At 37.6% G+C, this 20372-nt stretch overlaps 1 protein-coding gene across 2 annotated transcripts; it reads right to left on the bottom strand.

Moving 5' to 3' along the window:
- Positions 1-2349: 2349 nt before the first annotated feature.
- Positions 2350-7002, bottom strand: nup35 (nucleoporin 35). 2 transcript variants are annotated; one of them, XM_056755037.1, is made up of 9 exons: positions 6877-7002; positions 6217-6378; positions 5979-6106; positions 5709-5763; positions 4272-4407; positions 4131-4200; positions 3916-4044; positions 3652-3807; positions 2350-3270 (listed from the first exon to the last, which is right to left on the bottom strand). In XM_056755037.1, exons 1-9 carry the CDS (start codon positions 6887-6889, stop codon positions 3193-3195), a joined length of 927 nt encoding a protein of 308 aa, XP_056611015.1. In that variant the 5' UTR covers positions 6890-7002; the 3' UTR covers positions 2350-3192. The 2 variants fall into 2 exon arrangements, with proteins under 2 accessions (XP_056611015.1, XP_056611016.1); XM_056755038.1 differs by lacking the exon at positions 6877-7002 and adding an exon at positions 6657-6780.
- Between the last annotated feature and the right edge of the window lie 13370 nt (positions 7003-20372).

Raw genomic sequence — 20372 nt, 5'->3', positions numbered from 1 at the left:
AACTTCAGGGGTTCCATAGACCATGAAAGAAAGTCAGTGTGTAATAGTGATGCGCGGATGGCGGTTAAATCCGCGGGCGCTGCGGATGATCCGCGGGACGGGTGTGTCGGGTAATTAAAAAATACATTCTGATTAATTGCGGTTGGATGATATCATATACAATATTAACAAAATACGAATTTGTTTTAAATGCATTTTAAAGCAGGCGCTTATTTGCAGTAATTTAAAAGAAATGCGCGCGTGGTGGCGGTAGAGGACGGTCTATTTCTTAAAGCAGATATGGGGGCAAAACAGATCCGAGAGAAATTTAAAAAGGGAGAAATAAAAATAAAACAAAAGGTAGGAAAGAAAAGTACCGTGTGGGAGCGTTTTAGTGAAGTGATTAACAATGATGAATCAAGTGCTGGGTATGTAATATGCATGCAGTGCCTCACAGCCGTTGCATATGAAAGCCATAAGACCTCTTATATGGTAGGCCTACATCATGTATGTGCTTAATCGAAAGATTAGATTTAAGCATTTGCAGACAAAGACAGTGCTATAAAATTTACTGAGTAATTAAACTGACGATCGGATTCGGGTCGGGTGCGGATATCTATATCAGAGAAAATGATACGTGCAGGCGGGTGGATAATTTATTTGAAGCAGCGGATGCGGGTGACATTTTAGCTTATCTGCGCATCTCTAGGTGTAACCCTAACCTGGTATCAAAAGAGAAATAATAATTTACTTAACCTGGTGTTTGTAACGTGATTTGGCTTAAAAAAATATTCACATACTAAGAATTGTCAGAGTTTCTATCTCGTATCACCCAACTAGATTCGTTACATGGCTGGCCGTAGGCCTACTATGGAGTAACTTAGCTGTATTTTATCAGCCCTTTATGATATGTAAACAGGCTATTTGCAATTGATGTAATCTTTTGAGTATCACGACCAGATAAATAGCTTAAGAATTAAATTTTGCTTAACATTTAAACACTGGTGGTGGCTGTAGCTGACGTTAGCCTACATTAAGTAATCAGGCAAATAGTGTAAGGTATTGGCACTGCACTGTTTATGTGTATATTATAACTAGTACAAATGTAACTTTAAACACAATGTTTAGGCTAAATCGGGAACCGATCTCTCTTATCTGATAAACCCGGTTAGCGCCAACATTCATGTCTACTCATACAGCGACTTCACTTTCAAAATGATTTCCGCAAACAAAATCCAGATGCATTGTCTTAAAACTAACCTTATATGCGAAATTTCATTATTCTTCTGTTACTCGCATCACTTTCGTCCTTGGTTAATTTGAAAGCTGCGCGGGGCACCGGACGCTTTTTCAGCAGGTGGTGAAATGAGATGTCAATCATCATTAAACTACCCAATAAAATTTGAGCCCTCTGGCTCCGCCTCTGGGGGAGGTAGCTCCGAGTTTGTCTCAACAAAGTTGGGCCAACAAGATGCAATGAATGCAAATAAATTTGTGTAGAATTTTCTCTTCTGACATGGTAGCTAGGGGACTAAATGTTGTCTAATGAAATTTTATATGTGAAATTAAACTGCGATGTAGAAAAGCTTTTTGCACAGCGGTATCAAAGGCGATAATGTATAGCTAAAAGCGGTCAAGACAACCCTTACGAAAGTGTGACTTACAGGAGGTATACTTAACTAAGAAGGTTTGGGGAAACACGTATTAACGATAAGGTATACAGCTTAAGAACTGTACCGTCAACTAAGAAATGTGGTTATGGTTTCGTACTCCCACTGGATTTAACGACGTAACGTTAAGAATGTTTCTGTAAAGCAGCCCTGAACAATATAATAAAACTTGTTATATTTTATCATCTTCAATAGTCATCTTTTGCCTAAAATTTGCATAAATGTTCTCTTGGCAATTTACTATGGCATTTACGATTCAAACTAAGATGTTTTAAAACAGTATTAAAGAAGATCCCATATTCTGTGCTCTTATTTCATTATTTAGTCAGTCACCCATTTTTATATATTAGTTTATAATGAAATGTTTACTTGGAAAAGTATACAATAAAGTTATATTTGTTAAAAGTAGTAAATGCATTAGCTAAATAAATTAGTTGTTTATCCTTGTTAATGTTAGTTAATCTCAATACAATAATTAATGTTAATTCATGGTGCATTAACTAATGTTAACATATACAATGTTTGATATAAAAAATATTTCAGTAAATACTGAAATTAACATGAATTAATAGTAATAAATGTTGTAGAAGTATTGTTCGGTGTTAGTTCATGTTAGCTTATGTGTCATATGATCCCTTTAAGACAATGATAAACATTTTATTAAATGAGTGTTCAAAAACCTCCGACCTGTATTGTAGGAGCAAAAAACTGCATTTTTATTTTAGATATGATGCAAAGCAAGACGTCCAACATACAAATATTAAGAGTTTTCAGTAAAAATTGTATCATAACTTTGTTTCCAAAACAGACTCCCATGAAATGTATTGTTATAGAATACATTGGTCAAGGCAGTCTGACAATGAGCCCTTTTGGTTGCATCTTTAATATACTATTCAACTTGCTTCATCTTAATCGCACCTGGTTATTTAGTATGCAAGACTCGAAGTAGTTACTAAACAAACTACGTTACACAGTAGTTTTTTAGTTACACAGCATGTTTATTAAAGAATTTCTAAAAATGCATTTCCCGTTTCATTAAAACAATTGATAAGTTAGTGAAATCCCACAGTAACCTAAAAACAAGAGGTATATAACCTAATGAAGATTAAATCCTTGATCTCAGAACGCAAAAGGTGGTAGCCAATCTCTTTCATTCTTCTACATAACCCATAAAGCAGACCATAACAACATACTATGAAAATCAAAAGTCAAGATTTTGTACAGATAGATCTTTTTCTAGCATAAAGAATTCTGGCAGATTGCATGTTTTGATAGGATAAGACACAATCAATGCTCAGCAGTTCATTGTTCAATTGTATGATTTTGAGGCCTGTTTAGGGAAAGCTGATACAAACCAAACACAGTAGCTGAAATCAGCTGAAATCCATGTGAAACACTCAAAGAGTGCTTCTACCATAATGCAGGTAATGTCAATTAATCATAGAGATAAAGTGCTCTTGCATTCATTCCGAAACCCAAAGTCAACACAAGTGAGGCTTGTTGATGGTTTCAGAGCTTTTCATCAGGACCCGTGAGCAAACATTTACCATCCAAACATGTACTCCACCGCTTTTGATACAAAACTGTCATCCTTTTTTGGTGTCTGTTGATCGGACACAACCTAAAAAAGAAAAAAGCATTTTACTAATGTTTTTTACATTGATTTCTTCTGGTTAATTACCATTTAAAACTATAATTTTAATTGAAAATGTAGATTTTATTTGAAGAATTACAGTTTAACAATTTGACCCATTTTCATCATCTTTTACAACAATTTAGAAATTACAGAAAGCTTTCGGTAGTATTTCACAACAAAAATGTCAGTGGGTCAGAGCAAGCATGCGTTTTCATAGCGTCAATAAGATTTTATTTGAATGATTTTTTTTGTCTTTGTAGACCAGGTTTCAGGAGTGAGATCATGTGGGTAAAGTTACCAAAACAGCTAAAAGAGCTTTTAAGCATCATTGCCAGTGGGGGGTGGGAGATAACAGATGTACAATACCTGGTAGTCACTACTGGATGCTTTGTAAGCTGCACTGAGTGGTCTCATGACAGATCGAGGAGTTGAAACAAGGTGACTGGGGGTTCCGTGAGCCTTAACTGGGGGTGTGAACACTGAACTTGAAGTGCTGCCTTTGTCTGAGCCCTCCATTACACTCTGCGGAATAAAACATTCCGAATATCATGGTTACAATTATTACTGTTGTGCGTTTTTATCTATTTTCATCAATATCTTCAAAGGTTAAATATAATGTCTTGTCTCTACCTTATCGATACATGGTTTTACTCCAATCATTATGGCTTCTCCAAATATCTTGCCATCTTTACTAAGAGCTTTCCGTGCCTGTAGTTTAGACTGATATTGAATGTGCATCCAATTGCCTGTATTAGACATCTTTTAAGGAAGGACATGATTAATAATAAAAAAAAGTCTCAGTCTACCCTTATGAAACTACATCTAAGACAAAAGACACTACTTACTACATGTTTTAATATGTTTCCATACTGTGCAAACTGTAAAAGGATGTATGAAGCAGATGCTGGTGGGAACCTGTGTACAAAGAATCAGAATCAGAACAGGTCTGTGCAAAACTCTTAACATGCAAGAGAAAAGCTACACACCCGAACACGGTGACCCAAGTGTCATCAAGCTGGTCTTCAGAGGACAAAGTATCTCCTTGTGTGAAGAAGGGATCGACTTGAGCTGGGGACAGTGTTGTTTTCCTCTGTTGTCCCACAGGACTAAACAGATTAGAAGCTATAGAACACAGCAGAAATGAAGCACCTAGCCACTTGACAAAGCATTTAAAGAGTAAGTATCATGAGATCATGAAAATTACATTTCATGCAGTGTGTTATGTTGCCGTGTTTGAAAGTAAGCAGTCTGCAAAGTTGTAATTCCTAAAGTGAATAAATAAAGTTATTGGCTTGTAAAAAAAGGGAGTCGACTCTGAATGACGCAAACGAGACGTGTCTCTAACCGCCGCGTATCTACGTCACTAGACATAGTCCCCACCTACGTTTTGCTGGGACTGCCGCGAAAACTTCACTCTCTCCTCCCCAAAACACTGTCGCTCATTCGTGATGCGTCTGAAACCTGTGTTCTACGTTCCGCAAAGATTGCTTCTATAATCTTGGCACGTTTACTGCAGGGTATGTTAAAAGACTATCCTTGAAAGGGGGAAATACCAGCCTTATTTGGACCTTTTAGCTTCACCGAATCACAACCTGAAAGTGTGACTATTTATTTTTGTATGAACTTCAAGAAATATTTGTGTACCTTATGTCTGTGTTGAGCTAATGCATATAACGCTAACGTTAACATGTACCGTTATTTCTGGGATATTACAGTTTGTGTATCTATCTATGAACCCGGCTTATTTAAGTGTTCCATCTATTATCGTCTATCTATTATCTACTATTGTCTTCGGATGTTTTTTCGTCAGACTCCGGCTCAAACTGGTAAGGTGAAATCCCTGCCATCTCTATCTGTACACTGTATATAATATATAACCTGTAAACCGTAATCCAACAATGATGGTAGGCGTTCCACTTGGGACACATGATGAACGCTGTAACAAATTCAAGGAATGGGAATAAGGAGACGGCAACTGCTGAACGTTCAACAACTTTTAATAAAAAATAAACAAACCACAAAACTAAAGTAAAATGCCGGCAGCTCCTGCATTGTCGACTGCAGGATGCGATACCCATTCAACGCGCAGCTGAAACCCATTATCATCACTTTCTCTCATCCCGCCTTGCTCGTTACAAACGCGTTTGACCGATCACAGCAGAGTACACCATCTGACCAATCACATGACACAAGGCTAACAGATAGGAGGGGATTAGACGGATGAATCGCGGAACGAATCATTTGAGAGTCAGTCAAGAAGTAAGGTAAGAATAATTACCTATTATTATGACATAATAGTGTTTTCACTTTTTATGTACATAAACTTGTCATTGGACAATCCATAAACCAAAGTAGGACCTTAAACATCATATGCTACTTACGCTTTAAGTAAATAAATTATAAAAACAAATGTGCACATTTACCGGTTCCTGGTGTCCCTGGTAGACCAGAAAAGGGTGTATGCACTCCCGCAAATGGCTGTAAAAACATTTGATATGTGACATGTCAGCAGCGTTTTAATTATTTCTTTACATATAGCTAAGAAAATTATGTAAAATATTAATAAATCCTTGATAAATTAAAAACACATATTCTACCATTTTATGTATCTCTGGGTTTATCTGTACATGCAGGATGGTGTGCTTCTGGTCTCAATTTCATGTTTTATCTTTAACTTGATTTGTAATTCTCACTTGTTTGCGAGCAGCAAGTGGTGACATTCCTACACCAGAGCAGTTGAGGTCATCATAAATGCTTCTTACAGGAGGCGCTCCACTCTTGTCTTTAGGTGTTGGCACAACGAGCTGTGGAGGAGACCCACCTGATGGAACAATGAACAAAATATTTTACAAAGCAAGATGTAAATTGATATGGATTGTTTAAAAAGAAGAGTTCCTTTTCCTTTATGAAAAAAAAATAGTGTTGCATTACCAGCCAGCAGAGGAGACTTCGTTTCTGCCCCAACTCCTGTCAACCCAAAAGATCTGGGTTGAGGTGTGATTGGTGCAGGCAGGTCACCCATCAGAAAACCTGGTAAAAACTGAGCCCCAGGCTTAGGGGAGGTTGGTGAGCCGATGGCCATCGGTTCAATACCTGTCATGAGACATACTAATTATGATTATATATCGGTTTAATGAAGTGCAAATTCTAATTTAAAACCAATAGTTTAAATCAGGAGCTTAATGTCCGACAGTATAACAATGTTAAAAATCAACCAGTCACATTTATAAATAAAGTAAGAAAGTTAAGAGGAACCGTCAAACTTAATTTATCTCAAACGAAAGCTAGACTTTAATATCAACAGCTGGCAGCAAGCTTATTCTCACTCCGTAGCATAATCGTTTTTTTCCAGAGAGATTCATCGTGCCTACCTTATTATTTTTAATAATAAAAACATAAGCTGATGAAACCAACTGTTAAACAAGACACATTTGTGTCTCTCTCTCTCTCTCTCTCTCTCTCTCTCTCTCTCGTGTTGAATCTGGTCACATTAGCACAGACACATTCACGCGCGTCTCAAAAACTCACCACCTATAACAAAATAAAAACACACCACTTATATGAAACAGCAACAATAAGAATTTAGCTTACTCTGGATGTCCATACTGGATCAAAAACAAAACTACTTCGGGAAAAACCTCAGTTTGGCTTTTTAAAATAAAAAGTGTGCAAAAAATTTGAACCAAGCGGAAGTTGCGCCTGCTCTCGTGACAAGATGCGCACACTTCCGCCTTGAAAAGAGCAGCGCGATTGTAGTGCGCACCCTGGAGGAAATTATCTGAACCTCATGAAGTGAGTTGAATTTTTTAACCGTATTGATAACAATAATGCGAGAAATTGTCTTTGCTGAACGAAATAATTTATTGGTTTGTATAGTTTATGTGGTTACATGCCATAAATAAAACTATTTTAGACACTGTTTTCATTTATTTAAATCATTTAATGTGCTAATGTTCTCAAAGAGCGTTAGTGGACGGTGTTTTAGCACAGTGTTTGGTTAAGCTATATTTGTGTGGGCCAAAAGGACATTTTACTGGTCCTCACTAAATGAAAATGCTCATAATTGGCTCAAATTGTGTTTTTCTTTAAATGTAATAGAGGGCACATGTTTGTGTGATTATTAGGTTAAGGGTTAGGGATAGAATATATAATATAACTGATATAAAATCAATGGAAGTATATGCAATGTCCTCACTATTATACCCAAATAAACCTGTGTGTGTGTGTGTGTGTGTGTGTGCGTGCGTGTGTAGGGAGTACCAGTCACTTACAGTATCTCGTCTGTAGATGGCATTGTTGTTCCAAAGACTTTTTTCCGACTGTTGGGCATTGAAGAGTTTTGATAGATTTTCCTAAATCTATTAGAACACTAGGCACACAACCATTATTAACAGCTTCGTTTAAATAGAGCAATTGCCTAATTGTGATCAATGCACACTATTTACCCTATTTCTGCACTAGATTAAATAATGTGTTTAGAATGTGATACGTAGAATGTGTTAAATTATAAAAATGTTAGTAATTAAAATTTTGCTGTAACACACTTACAGTGTTACTTGCAGTAACTGTCTTCTGAACAGAACAAGAGAGTTTCCTGTAAAATGATTCAGCTCATATCCCCTGGAGCAATACTGAAAATGATGGAAGTCATCTGCATCCAAATAAAGAGAGGAGCGGCAGCTCTGTCTGAAGCCATTAAGCAAATTGCCTTATTTGATCGATGCATTTGCCTCTTTATTTTGATTTATTTAAACAAATTGACGCCTAGAGGCCTCCTTTCCATGATAAATCACGAAAGATTTAGTGCTTTTATTGTGGTGTGTTTGTTATATTTATACAGTTAAACACAGGCATATGCTGAAACCCATTTAAAGGTTACTCATGAAATAAAGCATTGTGTTGCTCACAGTGCTGTGAAACTTCATTTTGCTACAATCATCTAGTTCACATCTGTTCAGAGCACATCATCACTTTCATTCATTCTGATGAGATACGACTGCATCATATTCAGTGGTTCTGTTCGTGCATGTCGCACAGAGGAGAAATTGTTCAGTGTGACAGAGTCTATTATAAGAGAGCTGTAGATAAAAAGCCAAGGTGCAGATAAAGCTGTCTGATAAGAATGGAAACAGCTTGCTTTGTGTGTGACTTGTAGCAGTTTCAGCCAGTGGCAGTCTATTGCCATTATTATTCAACCTTTTCTAATGTCATTCTCTGTGACTGTCATTTCATAACGAGCTCTTTTTGACCTCGCTAAACAATAAAAAAGGCTGGTTACTTTGTGTAACACTTTAAATACACTGACAAAAATGCTTTCTGCAGGTAAAATGTACTTTACAGCAACAATCAAAAGGGTATACTTCAGACTTTTTTGAAATATGTGAGGTATAAATTGACTGAATTTAGTGTGTCGACCTATAGACCATTTTGCAAAATGTAAACACTGGTCCAGAAGCACTGGTTTCATTTTTTATATTATCTTACATATTTAATTAACTCTTAAAGGTATTCATTTAACATTTAGATTTGGTTCAAATGTCTGTGAAGTGTTAAACTGAAACAAAAAGTTATTCTGTCCCAGCAGTGACCAAGGTGTTGTTATAAATGTCACAGAAAATCTTGTACAGATAACTGCAATATGATATACTACATGCTGCTTAATTGTATCTTCATTGCAAAAACAAATAACAATATTTTCGAAGTTAACATTTAAAATGATGCTAACAAATCGTATGCAAACATTCTAAAATAAGTTTAAAAAAATTGACATTGCCGTCATAAACACATTTCTGTTAAAGCTAAGGAGTTTCATATTCCTAAATTTCCTTAAATATAAGTGCTTTCAGAATGAAAAAAGTATAATAATAATTAGAATATACCATTGTTGAGCTGAATTTGAAATTGAAGAACAAAAAGGACTATTATATATTCATCATTGTTAAATAAAGAGATTTCAGATCAAAATGAGTGCAGCCTATTGGTTGTGAGCACAAAGTGCAACCTGGAAGGACAAGGAAGCTGATTGGCCATTGAAGCTGCACATGGCACATATATGCAGGTGTGTGTGATTACCAGGGAGCAGAGAGATATTTTGGCAACAGTGGATAGCTTCTTCCACCCAAGTTGGTGGGTTTGGTGGTTGTAAAGCCAAAAGAGAGAAAGACTAGTGGGAAAGGCCACAATGTGTTCATCAATTATGAGATGTTACTGGTAGGACAAAAATTAATTTACCAAGTGACTACAAATGTTGTGTATGTTTGGACGTTGTTTGTTGATGCTAGCAGTTTTAGCATCCAACATGCTAATTGGACATGTGCCATGTGCATCTGCTTTTACATTGATATGAAAACTGTTAATATCTTAACAAGGTTGTTTGTACTTTAATATAATTGAATGTACATTGCTCTCAATACTGTGTGTAGTGACTCATATATTTATATATATATTTATTTATTTCTGTATAGGTTAAGCTAACCATCTGAAATAATCATTGAAACAAGTACAAAACCAAATCATTCTTGAGAAATTTCCAATAAATTGCTTCGATGATGAAGAATCAGATGTTTTGAGTTATTCCATGCCCCCTTTCAGAGTTGATTGAAGCCTTTTGTTCAAGTTTGGGCAGACATTGAGGCAAAGAACCCTGAGAACTTGACAACCATCGCTGTGCTTCTGAAAACTTGTCCAAATTTGCAGTTTTTCAGGAAATAAAAAAGCATGGTACCTAAATGATTACATACTGCACTTTTTAATTATTTTTATTGCTTTGATATTTTCAAAACCAACAATAATAATGGTTTATGGCAAAAAAATAAGTCATGAAATATGGAGATAGGCGGTTTCTGAAGGACAGCATCAATGTGATGTAAATGTAAAAGCTCAAATATATACAGTACATATACACACACACACATACTGTATATAGTACACACAAAATATAAAATTGAGTTTATACTGTCGAACTAGTATGTTGGCAGCAATTCAATACTTACGAAAAACAACTTACGGACTACTTCTCAGTACTCTGATTCACCTGTACGCTAAGGTCATCCAGTGCAGTGATGACACAAATAGTACAAAAACACCATTTTATTTCTGAAAGTGTAATGGATAAGGAACAGATGCCAGGGTCAGCTTGTCAGCCGAGTGAAATATTGCACCTGACTGTGCTGCAAGTTTATGGAAACTCAGCTTGTGTGGAGATTTGCGGCTCCTGTGAAAGCAAACAATTTTCTACATAGGTCATGTAAAAACAGCTGAAATGTGAAGTGATTTAGTAAATTTGAAAATTTTATATTTGCAGTCTGAAAGAATGTAAACTTCTTATGTCCCCTTGTCTAACAATATTCTACGGTTGAAGAGTCTAGTCGACGGAACACACAGAGTTTCTGGATCCAGGAGACAAAGTTTGACACAGACACGAGTGCTTGTTCAATCAGAGTCCAAAGTTTATTATTTTAGGACTAATACTTATAAGTTTGCATCAGGAGGCGTCATATAAAACCACCAAAACAGTGGAAAATCACCAGACTTTCTGTTTAGTCTTTCCTCCTAAACAATCAGATATGATTTCATATTCAATATTACAATAATAAAACAATTGTCCATAGGCATCATTAGGAACCTTGATATGGTGAACAACAGATGCTTATATCAACATAAGACAGCATAAGACATAATACAACTTTCAACGAGGTTAAACAACAAGAAAGTAAGGAGCAAATATTATGAATAGAAGTGAATAATAAGATAAAGGATTGAATACAGATGATGAATATTGGAATAAACACAGATGCAGTATTTGTGGAGGACAGACGAAATCTAGATTCTCACACAGTCCTTGATGTAAACATCTGTCAATGCTGTCAATAGTCATTATTTATTCATGGTAAATCATAGATGAACTCCTTTCCAAACTACTAATAATACCACTGTGCAGAACCCATAACTGGTCACTCTTTTAGTTGCATAGCAACTGCTTGTATGTCACAATGCCTGACATTTAAAATTATTATATCTTACAAATATGATTTAAATGAACATTTGTGTTCTTAATACTTTGTGTTAAACAAATCAATAAGGCTTTGTATTAGTGTGGGCGAAGTCATTTGTGTCAAGCCTAATAACAACCCTTATAACTCGATTGTGATTTGATTTTGAAGTTACTTCTCCAGACACTACACACCCTTCCCCACCCTGGAACATTTCCTACAGTTTTCAAAAAGGACCATGTAACCCCGCTACTCATGAAACCCACCCTTAATCCTGTACTGTTAGAAAACTACAGACCATAATCTCTCCTCTTCATTGCCAAAACTCTTGAGCATGTTGTATTTAATCAGCTCTCCTTCTTTCTCACACGGAACAAACTCCTGGACAGCAACCAGTGTGGTTTCAAGAGCGGTCATTCCACCGTGACTGCATTTCTATCAGTTATTGAATCCCTGAGACTGGAAAGGGCACCGTTACACCTTCCAGAACAGCCTGAAATCTGGGAGTGGTAATTGGTGATCAGCTAAACTTCACGGATCATGTTGCCAGCACCACCCGGTCCTGCATATTTATCCTCTATGACATAAGGAGAATTAGACCTTTTTTGTCCGAGCAAAGTACCCATGTTCTGGTTCGCACTCTTGTCCTGTCCAGACTGGACAATTGCATTGCGTTACTGGCTGAACTCCCAGTTGCCACAAGCAAACCTCAAGAGATGATCCAGAATGCAGTATCAAGAGTGGTCTTCAATGAACCGAAGAGAGCACATGTCACTCCTCTCTTCATCAGGTTACATTGACTCCCTATAGTCGCTCGCATCAGATTTAAAGCTCTGGTCTTTGCCAACAAGACCACAACTGGTTACCACAAGCTTTAATCAGATTTACAGAGAGTTCAGGGAGTAACAAGAGATATGTAATACAGGAGCAATAATACAATAGGTGCTAATACAAAGTTACTAGTTTCCACGAAAGCCCATCCAACAGTTGTTGACAGAAAGAGAGAGGGTTAGTTGTTTTTCGGTCAAGTATTCACAGAAGAAATGGGTTTTCAAACTTTTCAAACTACTTTTCAAAAAAGTAGTTTTTTGAAGGTTGTGAGAGATGTGGTTGACCGGACTGAGTTGGGAAGATCGTTCCACCAGAAAGGAGTTATGAAGGAGAATGTGTGGGAAAGCGATTTACGAGAAGGCAATACAAGACGCAGCTGGTAAGAAGCATTAGTGACTTGAATCTGATACGGGCATCAACCGGTAGCCAGTGTAGAGAGATGAAAAGGGATGTCACATGATCTCTTTTGGGCTGTTGGAAGACAAGGCATTCTGCTGCATTCTGAACCAGCTTGGGTGGTTTGATCGCCTTTCCAGGAAGACCAGCAAGGAGAGCATTGCATTAGTCCAACCTTGAGATTACCAGAGCCTGGACAAGGAGTGTGCAGCATGCTCCGTTTTATAGGGTCTTACCTTTTTAATGTTGAATAAGGCATATCGGCATTGTCTAAGGTATGTGATCATTGGAGGAAGATCACAGATCTTCATTAAATATGATGTGGCGAGAAAAGCACGAAACAACACAGGGTAGTGCAAAATTCCCCCGGAGGGCAGTTTATTATAGTGCAATGGGGGAAACAAAGTGCAAAATAATCCCTCTGGGAGATCCGGGTCCTGTCCTGTGTGTGGTAGGGAGGTGCTGGTGTGTTGGTCCTTCTGCCGGTCGCCTTGCGCTGTTGCCTGTGTAAAGACGAACATAGAGACAGTGTACATTCATGGGTTTTAGCCAGTGGAATGGAAGTCTGTTGTCTAGTTCCTCTCCCTCGCCTTTATCGGGCCCAGGAACGAGATACAGGTGCTGACGACCAGCAGCTGTGGGTGGATAATTGTGTTACCCTGGCGACGCTGATTTGGATCTGTGCGCCTCGCCACAATGACTACAAAGTTACTGGCATTTTTGGAAGTAGTGATTGTAGTATTACCAAGTTGTCTGGTGAGACCTTTTGCCACGTGGGCTGTGCCGGAAACACGAGTAGTTCTGTCTTGGCAGGGTTCAGCTAGAGGTGATGCTCTTTCATCCAAGCTGAGATGTCTTCTAGGCAGACTGTAATGCAAGCCGCTACAGTGGTATCGTCTGGGTGAAACGACATGTAGATATGGGGGTCGTCAGCATTATAGTGATACGAGAAACCATGTGCCCGTATGATGGGTCTCAAGGATGTCGTGTAGTTGGAAAAAAGCAGCGGTCCAAGCATCAATCCCAGAGGGACCCCAGTGATCATGTGGTGAGCTGTGAACAGCAAGCCCCTCCATAACACCCGGAAAGATCTGCTGGAGAGGTAGGATTTCTAGATTCCTAGATACGACAGGGTTTCTAGCAGTATCTGGTGATGTAGAGTGTCAAACACTGCAGATAGGTCTAGCAGAATCATGAACGAGGATTTCGATTGCACCTTGGCTAGCCACAGTGCCTCTGTGACCGATAGCAATGCAGTCTCAGTGGAGTGGTTTGTTTTGAAGCCAGATTGCTTGTCATCCAGTAGTTTATCCTGGGATAGGTAGGAAGAAACCTGGTTTAAAACTGCACTTTCAAGTGTTTTTCCAATAAATGGGAGGAGAGAGACAGGTCTGTAACTGTCGGTAGTAGAGGGGTCCAATGTGGGTTTCTTAAGTGGGGGCGTGACCGGGGCCTGAGATGGAAAAGTGCCAGTGAGCAGGGAGGTGTCGATGATGTGATCTCATCTCTCATACACTAAATACACCATTATGCTGTTTTTATAATTTGTTTTGAATGCCTCTGTTTCCACCTGGTGAAAGAAATGTTTATATTGAGCAGGACTAATAATGGACCCAATAATCAAAAACAAATGACTGTGACTTTTTGTTCTTTTTCATACACACAGAGATGGTGGCAAAACACAGCTTATTTTCATAAGAAGAGAATTGCTCTAACATTTTGGTGTCGTGCAGCATTTCATTATCCTGGACCCAGCTGCTGCAATAGGGGCTTTGTAATTATATGGATGTAGGAGGCTTATGATGAAGGGACACCTAGGGTTGTCCTTCTGCATGAGCATTTAACATGTATTATGCAGCAGCCTGACACTGAACATTTCCAGGACCCTGACTGAGCTGGGCTGCATTGCGTTACCTCACACAAACCCATCATTTTCTGGAGGAAAAAAATACATTTGACATTAGGAGGAGAAAAATATTGATTGCTGCTCGATACATCTCAGGTTATGTATAAAAAGGCTGTGCATTCTGAATGTTCTTGTTTTGGTTTTAATAACTGTTCAGACTCAGGTGCAGATACAGTATTGAAAATAACTTCACATTCCTCTGACAAGCTTTACCCATTTTTGATATAAAGTATTTAAAGACGAGCTTTAGCAGGAGCTAGGATTTTAGTCAGGAAGTCAAACTCTTTCAGAACAAATGGTAATTTTAAAGAGCAAGTACTTGCTTTGGATTAAAAAGATTGTGTTGATTTGTTTACCCTTTGTGCAAAACCGCTCTTGGTAAATGATGGCCACTAAAGCATGCTAAAAGTGTACTAAAAGTACTAATTAAACAAACCTCTAATCATTAATGAGCAACTCCAGCATTATGGATGTGACATTGACATTTGGAGTCAAAACTTGAAGTATGAATTCTCAGAGAATGTATTTATTACCAATATATAGAACCATCTGTTTATGTCTTCCAGACATAAGAAAATTATCAGTCTATATACAGTGTTCTCTTTTTTAGATAAGGGAATAATACCTTTGTTATGGATGTGACAAAAACAAATTCAGATATAACATAATTTGCTGGAATTCTGTTAATTAAAATGCACAAACCAGAAGCAACAATACCCAATAAAGAGAAGGGATAGCTTATCATATAATATAAATAGTTATCATATTTAAATTTACCTGTGTTCATTCATCGAAAAGAAGCAATGTTATGGAAGTGACATTATTTCCTTATGGAAGTGATCATTGTACTATAGAAAAACATAAAAAATGCCTTAAGACAGATAAACACCAAATATTAACAGCTGAGATAAAACTTTTGGTAAAAACTCTTTAAACTTACATTACATCTTATTTTGATATGTGTCCAGGATTACTAAAGACTCATTTGAAACTGCCTCAACACAACTGTGCAGGATACCCTAGCAACCTTGCTAAAAACTAGGGATGAGCGAGTACAGCATTATCTGTATCTGTATCTGTTAACCATATGAATTATCTGTATCCGTATCTGTACTCGGACTGGGCGGGGCCTAACCAGGAAGTGGGCGGGATTTAACCCGGAAATTGGTTCGGGTTGTCTTGAGATGGGCGGGGCTTTAACTGGTATGTTATTTTAAGCATGTAATTGATATGGGTTGATCAGAAATTGTTATATTTAATGCTGATTAGAAATATATTTACATGACAGCATCAGCATTGAGCTTCAGATCAATGGTTTTGAATTTATGACGAACGAACTATATACAGAATAAGTTTTGCAACAATGAATACAACACATGCGGTTGGAATTATGAAGTAAAATGTAAAATGTAAAAAAGAGTTTTCATCTCAACATAACTTTATTTTTTTAACTTTTAATTAAAAACTGGTTAGAGCCAGCTGACGGTTTAAAAAAGACAGGCAGAGACACAACGCGAGTCGCATTCTACCAAGCACCACGTCTGTACAAACCCCACGTTTAACGAACTCTACTGGTTAATAAGTAAGTACTACAAACCGAAATAAAAAACAAAGCTGAAGAAACCCTAAACGTTAACGGAAAAGACCCACGAACCTGAGTGACTGAGGGAGAGACGGAGAGGGAGAGCTGCGAACACAGTCAGCAACACAATACTTCTGTATGTGTAGGGGAGGGGTATGGGATTAGAATCCCGCCACAAGTATTGCGGGCATATTTAAAAGTATAATAAGCGTAAATCAAAAAATTGAAACCGTGAAACAGAACTTTAAACATATTTTAAATGATATTGGACAAAATTAATATATAAAGACAAAGTTGTTCAAATCGCAACCAAAATAATGTTCTCCTTGGTTGTTTTACTCATTTTCGTGTCCTTTGATATTTCCTGCTAATATTTAAACTTTTTCTACGCTTACGTAATTTTTTCCCTCGCTTGGTTTTCCACGTTCTGCGCTTGCGTTTCCAAATACTGCAGTTCTAGTTTCATGGTAATTAAGGCGGGCTTCTGCGTCACCATTGGTCCACTAGTTCTAGATTGACAGCTCCTCCTCTAGCCAATCAGTCGAAGATGGTGTTGACGTCACTTCATACGCGACTCAAGGCATATCCTTGGAGGTGGATTATAACCGTCATCTGCAAATCCCGGACAAGGTCCACAGGTAATTGAACATAATAATATCATTACTGAGTGTCAGATACACTTCTGTTATGAATATGCTCTGCCCGGTTTACCAAGTAATTTGTATCCGATTCCACCATATAGTCCGATAAATTAACATGCATGTGTCCCGTTAGCTGGGTTTAGTCAGCGGTGCTATAGTTTACAGTTACTTTATTAAGTTATTTAATATTATTGGCTGTGTATTTAGAAATGAATACTGCATTGTTGTAAATGTGATGATGTTGCTAGCTCGTGACAGTGATAATGCCATGCGAATCATAACTCATTTAGACGAGCACATGATGCAGCGTCTTATCTCACAGTAGTGTATTAAATCAGTAATAAGTGCTAATTGAACGTAGTGTTACCGGGGAACAGATGTGTTTTGTCAGTTTTGTGAATTTGTCTCCAATGCAAGGAATTATATCAACTAGTGTGTACATAGGAAACGATTTAAACATTTAAAACGGTCTTTCTTAATAGACAAAGTGTGTAAAAGAGATGGACATTGTTTAAAGCAGAATCTTAACCCAATCAGCTTTGACACCAGGTGTCCATGTTATGATTAAAAATGCACAGAACAATGCAAACTTCAACTTGTATATTTTTTATCCTAGGACCTTTTGGAGCAAGACAGCGCTTGAGGACTCATTGGAGGAGCAAAAACACTAGAGTAACAGTCCCTCATGTAGATGGAGTGTACGTTATCATGATATGGCTCAGTTCATGACAACCAATCTTACATTTCAGAGATATTTACTTATTTCAGTTTTTCTGACGCAGTCCGTTGCAACTTGAATCTTAAAGCATCAGACTATTATTAATGTAATTTGTGTTATTTTTATGTCATTTAACACCATTATAAAGGTGATTAAAAAAGCAAACATCACTACAGGAACGTAATGAGACTGGTTTAATAGAGTACTTTAATTCAATATACTTAAAACAATAATAAAATGAGAAAAATTATTACAGCCGCAACAGAATTGTCTTTTTTGGTGGTTCAAAAGTTCACATTTGTCCATTCAAGTTATCCAGACAAGTTTAATCAATCAATGTTTGTAAAAAAGTTTCAACTTTGTCTGTTAGCTTTCTGAAACTGTTAGTCATGACACAACAACATTGATCCGAGTTCAAATTTTAGTTAGCAGGTTGTTTTTACTGATATGTATAGATTCACTGATCCTATCCACTCAATAAATGTTGAAATGAGTTATTGACAATCTTAAATTGATGGTCATGCACTTGTATTAGATGGCGCCATTCATGCTGTTCTGATGAGGAAAGTCATATCTTGGATAGCCTTCGAGTCTTTTTAGATGCAGTATACAATGCAAAGTCCATCTCCATGTTTCTTGAAGGAAATATTTAAGTAGCTTATGATCTTCCGTTTTTCAAAAGCTGTGGAACTCACTCTTGCACTAATTTCAGGAGAAACGTGGCTGAGGGCGTAGTCAACATCGTGCTGGAAAAAATGCAAAAAGCAAGTCGACAGAATTACAAACGTGTTCAAAAAAGACAATGCTGGTAAAGAAATTTAACTTACTGTCTTGTCTCTTGCAGAGATCCTTTCCATTAAGGGGTGTCCAAAGTCAGTCCTGGAGGGCCTGTGTCCTGCAAAGTTTCACTTCAACTCTAATCAAACACACCTGAACAGCCAATCAAGGTCTCACAAAACATACTAGAAACTTCAAAACAGGTTTGTTAAACCAAGTTGGAGCTAAACTCTGCAGGACTGAGGCCCTCCAGGACCGACATTGGACATCCATTAACATATCCAGCAAACCGTGGATGTCTTGATGCAAGAGGCCTAGCACTGATGCAACTCAAAATGTTACATGGGGAACAACTGCTCTCCTAGAGAAAAACAAGTGACATGAATCATACAAAGCAAAACTAATAATAAATATCTTTTGAATGTGTTTTAGTTGTAACAAGTGTTGTAAACAATTTGAGCACAAGACTGCAACTTAAATTAAAATGGGTCTAATTATGAAACCATTGCAATAACATTTAAATGGCAGTTACCCTGGATAACGTTTATTACTGATAGATGGTTAGCAGCCAGAATGTCTCAATAGTAGTCAACTAATGTTACCTTCACCCAGAAAAGCGTGAGAAAAGACGCTAACGTTACACGATGTGCTCGTCTAAATGAGTTAAGCTCACTCAGCATACTTATAACAGATATAAGAAGTGTGTCTGACGCTCAATAATGATATAATTATGGTCAATTATGTTTATAAATGTTTAAATCGTTTCCTATGTACACACTAGTTGATATAATTCCTTGCATTGGAGACAAATTCACAAAACTGACAAAACACATCTGTTCCCCGGTAACACTACGTTCAATTAGCACTTATTACTGATTTAATACACTACTGTGAGATAAGACGCTGCATCATGTGCTCGTCTAAATGAGTTATGATTCGCATGGCATTATCACTGTCACGAGCTAGCAACATCATCACATTTACAACAATGCAGTATTCATTTCTAAATACACAGCCAATAATATTAAATAACTTAATAAAGTAACTGTAAACTATAGCACCGCTGACTAAACCCAGCTAACGGGACACATGTATGTTAATTTATCGGACTATATGGTGGAATCGGGCAGAATATTCATAACAGAAGTGTATCTGACACTCAGTAATGATATTATTATGTTCAATTACCTGTGGACCTTGTCCGGGATTTGCAGATGACGGTTATAATCCACCTCCAAGGATATGCCTTGAGTCGCGTATGAAGTGACGTCAACACCATCTTCGACTGATTGGCTAGAGGAGGAGCTGTCAATCTAGAACTAGTGGACCAATGGTGACGCAAAAGCCCGCCCTAATTACCATGAAACTAGAACTGCAGTATTTGGAAACGCAAGCGCAGAACGTGGAAAACCAAGCGAGGGAAAAAATAACGTAAGCGTAGCAAAAGTTTAAATATTAGCAGAAAATATCAAAGGACACGAAAATGAGTAAAACAACCAAGGAGAACATTATTTTGGTTGCGATTTGAACAACTTTGTCTTTATATATTAATTTTGTCCAATATCATTTAAAATATGTTTAAAGTTCTGTTTCACGGTTTCAATTTTTTGATTTACGCTTATTATACTTTTAAATATGCCCGCAATACTTGTGGCGGGATTCTAATCCCATAGAGGGGCGCTGTGACTATCACAGAACGCAGACACAGTCAGCTACCCAATGAGGATTTGTATTCAATCCGAGCACAGATATTGACTCGTATTACTCGTATAATACTTGTACTCGGCAAAAGTGCTTTATCCGTACCGGATACTCGTTTCAGCCGAGTGTCCGGCTCAACTCTACTAAAAACCTCTCAGAACACCTTTGCATACCACATTGATGCATTTAGTTTCGCACGAGCAAGACACATTAGTCTTTTGAATTATGCAGTTTGCTCTCTTTGACTGCTCTCTTTAAGGCTGACGTGTGTGTAGGTGGACAGAGGAACACTCTGTTTCTCTCAAGAGGGTCTGTCCGGCTTTCCTGAATACTTCACTCCCACCTTTCTGGCCTTTGGCAATAGCGCCCTTCCGCTTTAAGAGCAGCAATCAGCTTTCATCAATCAGCACATGTTTCTCGGAAACAACATAAGCAGTCAAATATCACATGGTAATTGTGGTAATTTAATTCTGCACTTTAATGCACTGATGAACGGCAGATGTCAAGAGGCTCCACTCAAGAAAGATGAATCAGAGAAGTTTCT

Source organism: Triplophysa dalaica, chromosome 8 (assembly GCF_015846415.1).
Source record: "Triplophysa dalaica isolate WHDGS20190420 chromosome 8, ASM1584641v1, whole genome shotgun sequence".
NCBI lineage: Eukaryota > Metazoa > Chordata > Actinopteri > Cypriniformes > Nemacheilidae > Triplophysa > Triplophysa dalaica.
This window is presented reverse-complemented; position numbering and strand designations above follow the sequence as displayed.

Coding starts and splice junctions, on each gene's coding strand:
- nup35 (XM_056755037.1), bottom strand. Junction 4,408..5,708: donor ACCAGGGACACCAGGAACCG/GTAAATGTGCAC, acceptor TGTGTTCTATAG/CTTCTAATCTGTTTAGTCCT. Junction 3,808..3,915: donor TAAAACCATGTATCGATAAG/GTAGAGACAAGA, acceptor TTTATTCCGCAG/AGTGTAATGGAGGGCTCAGA.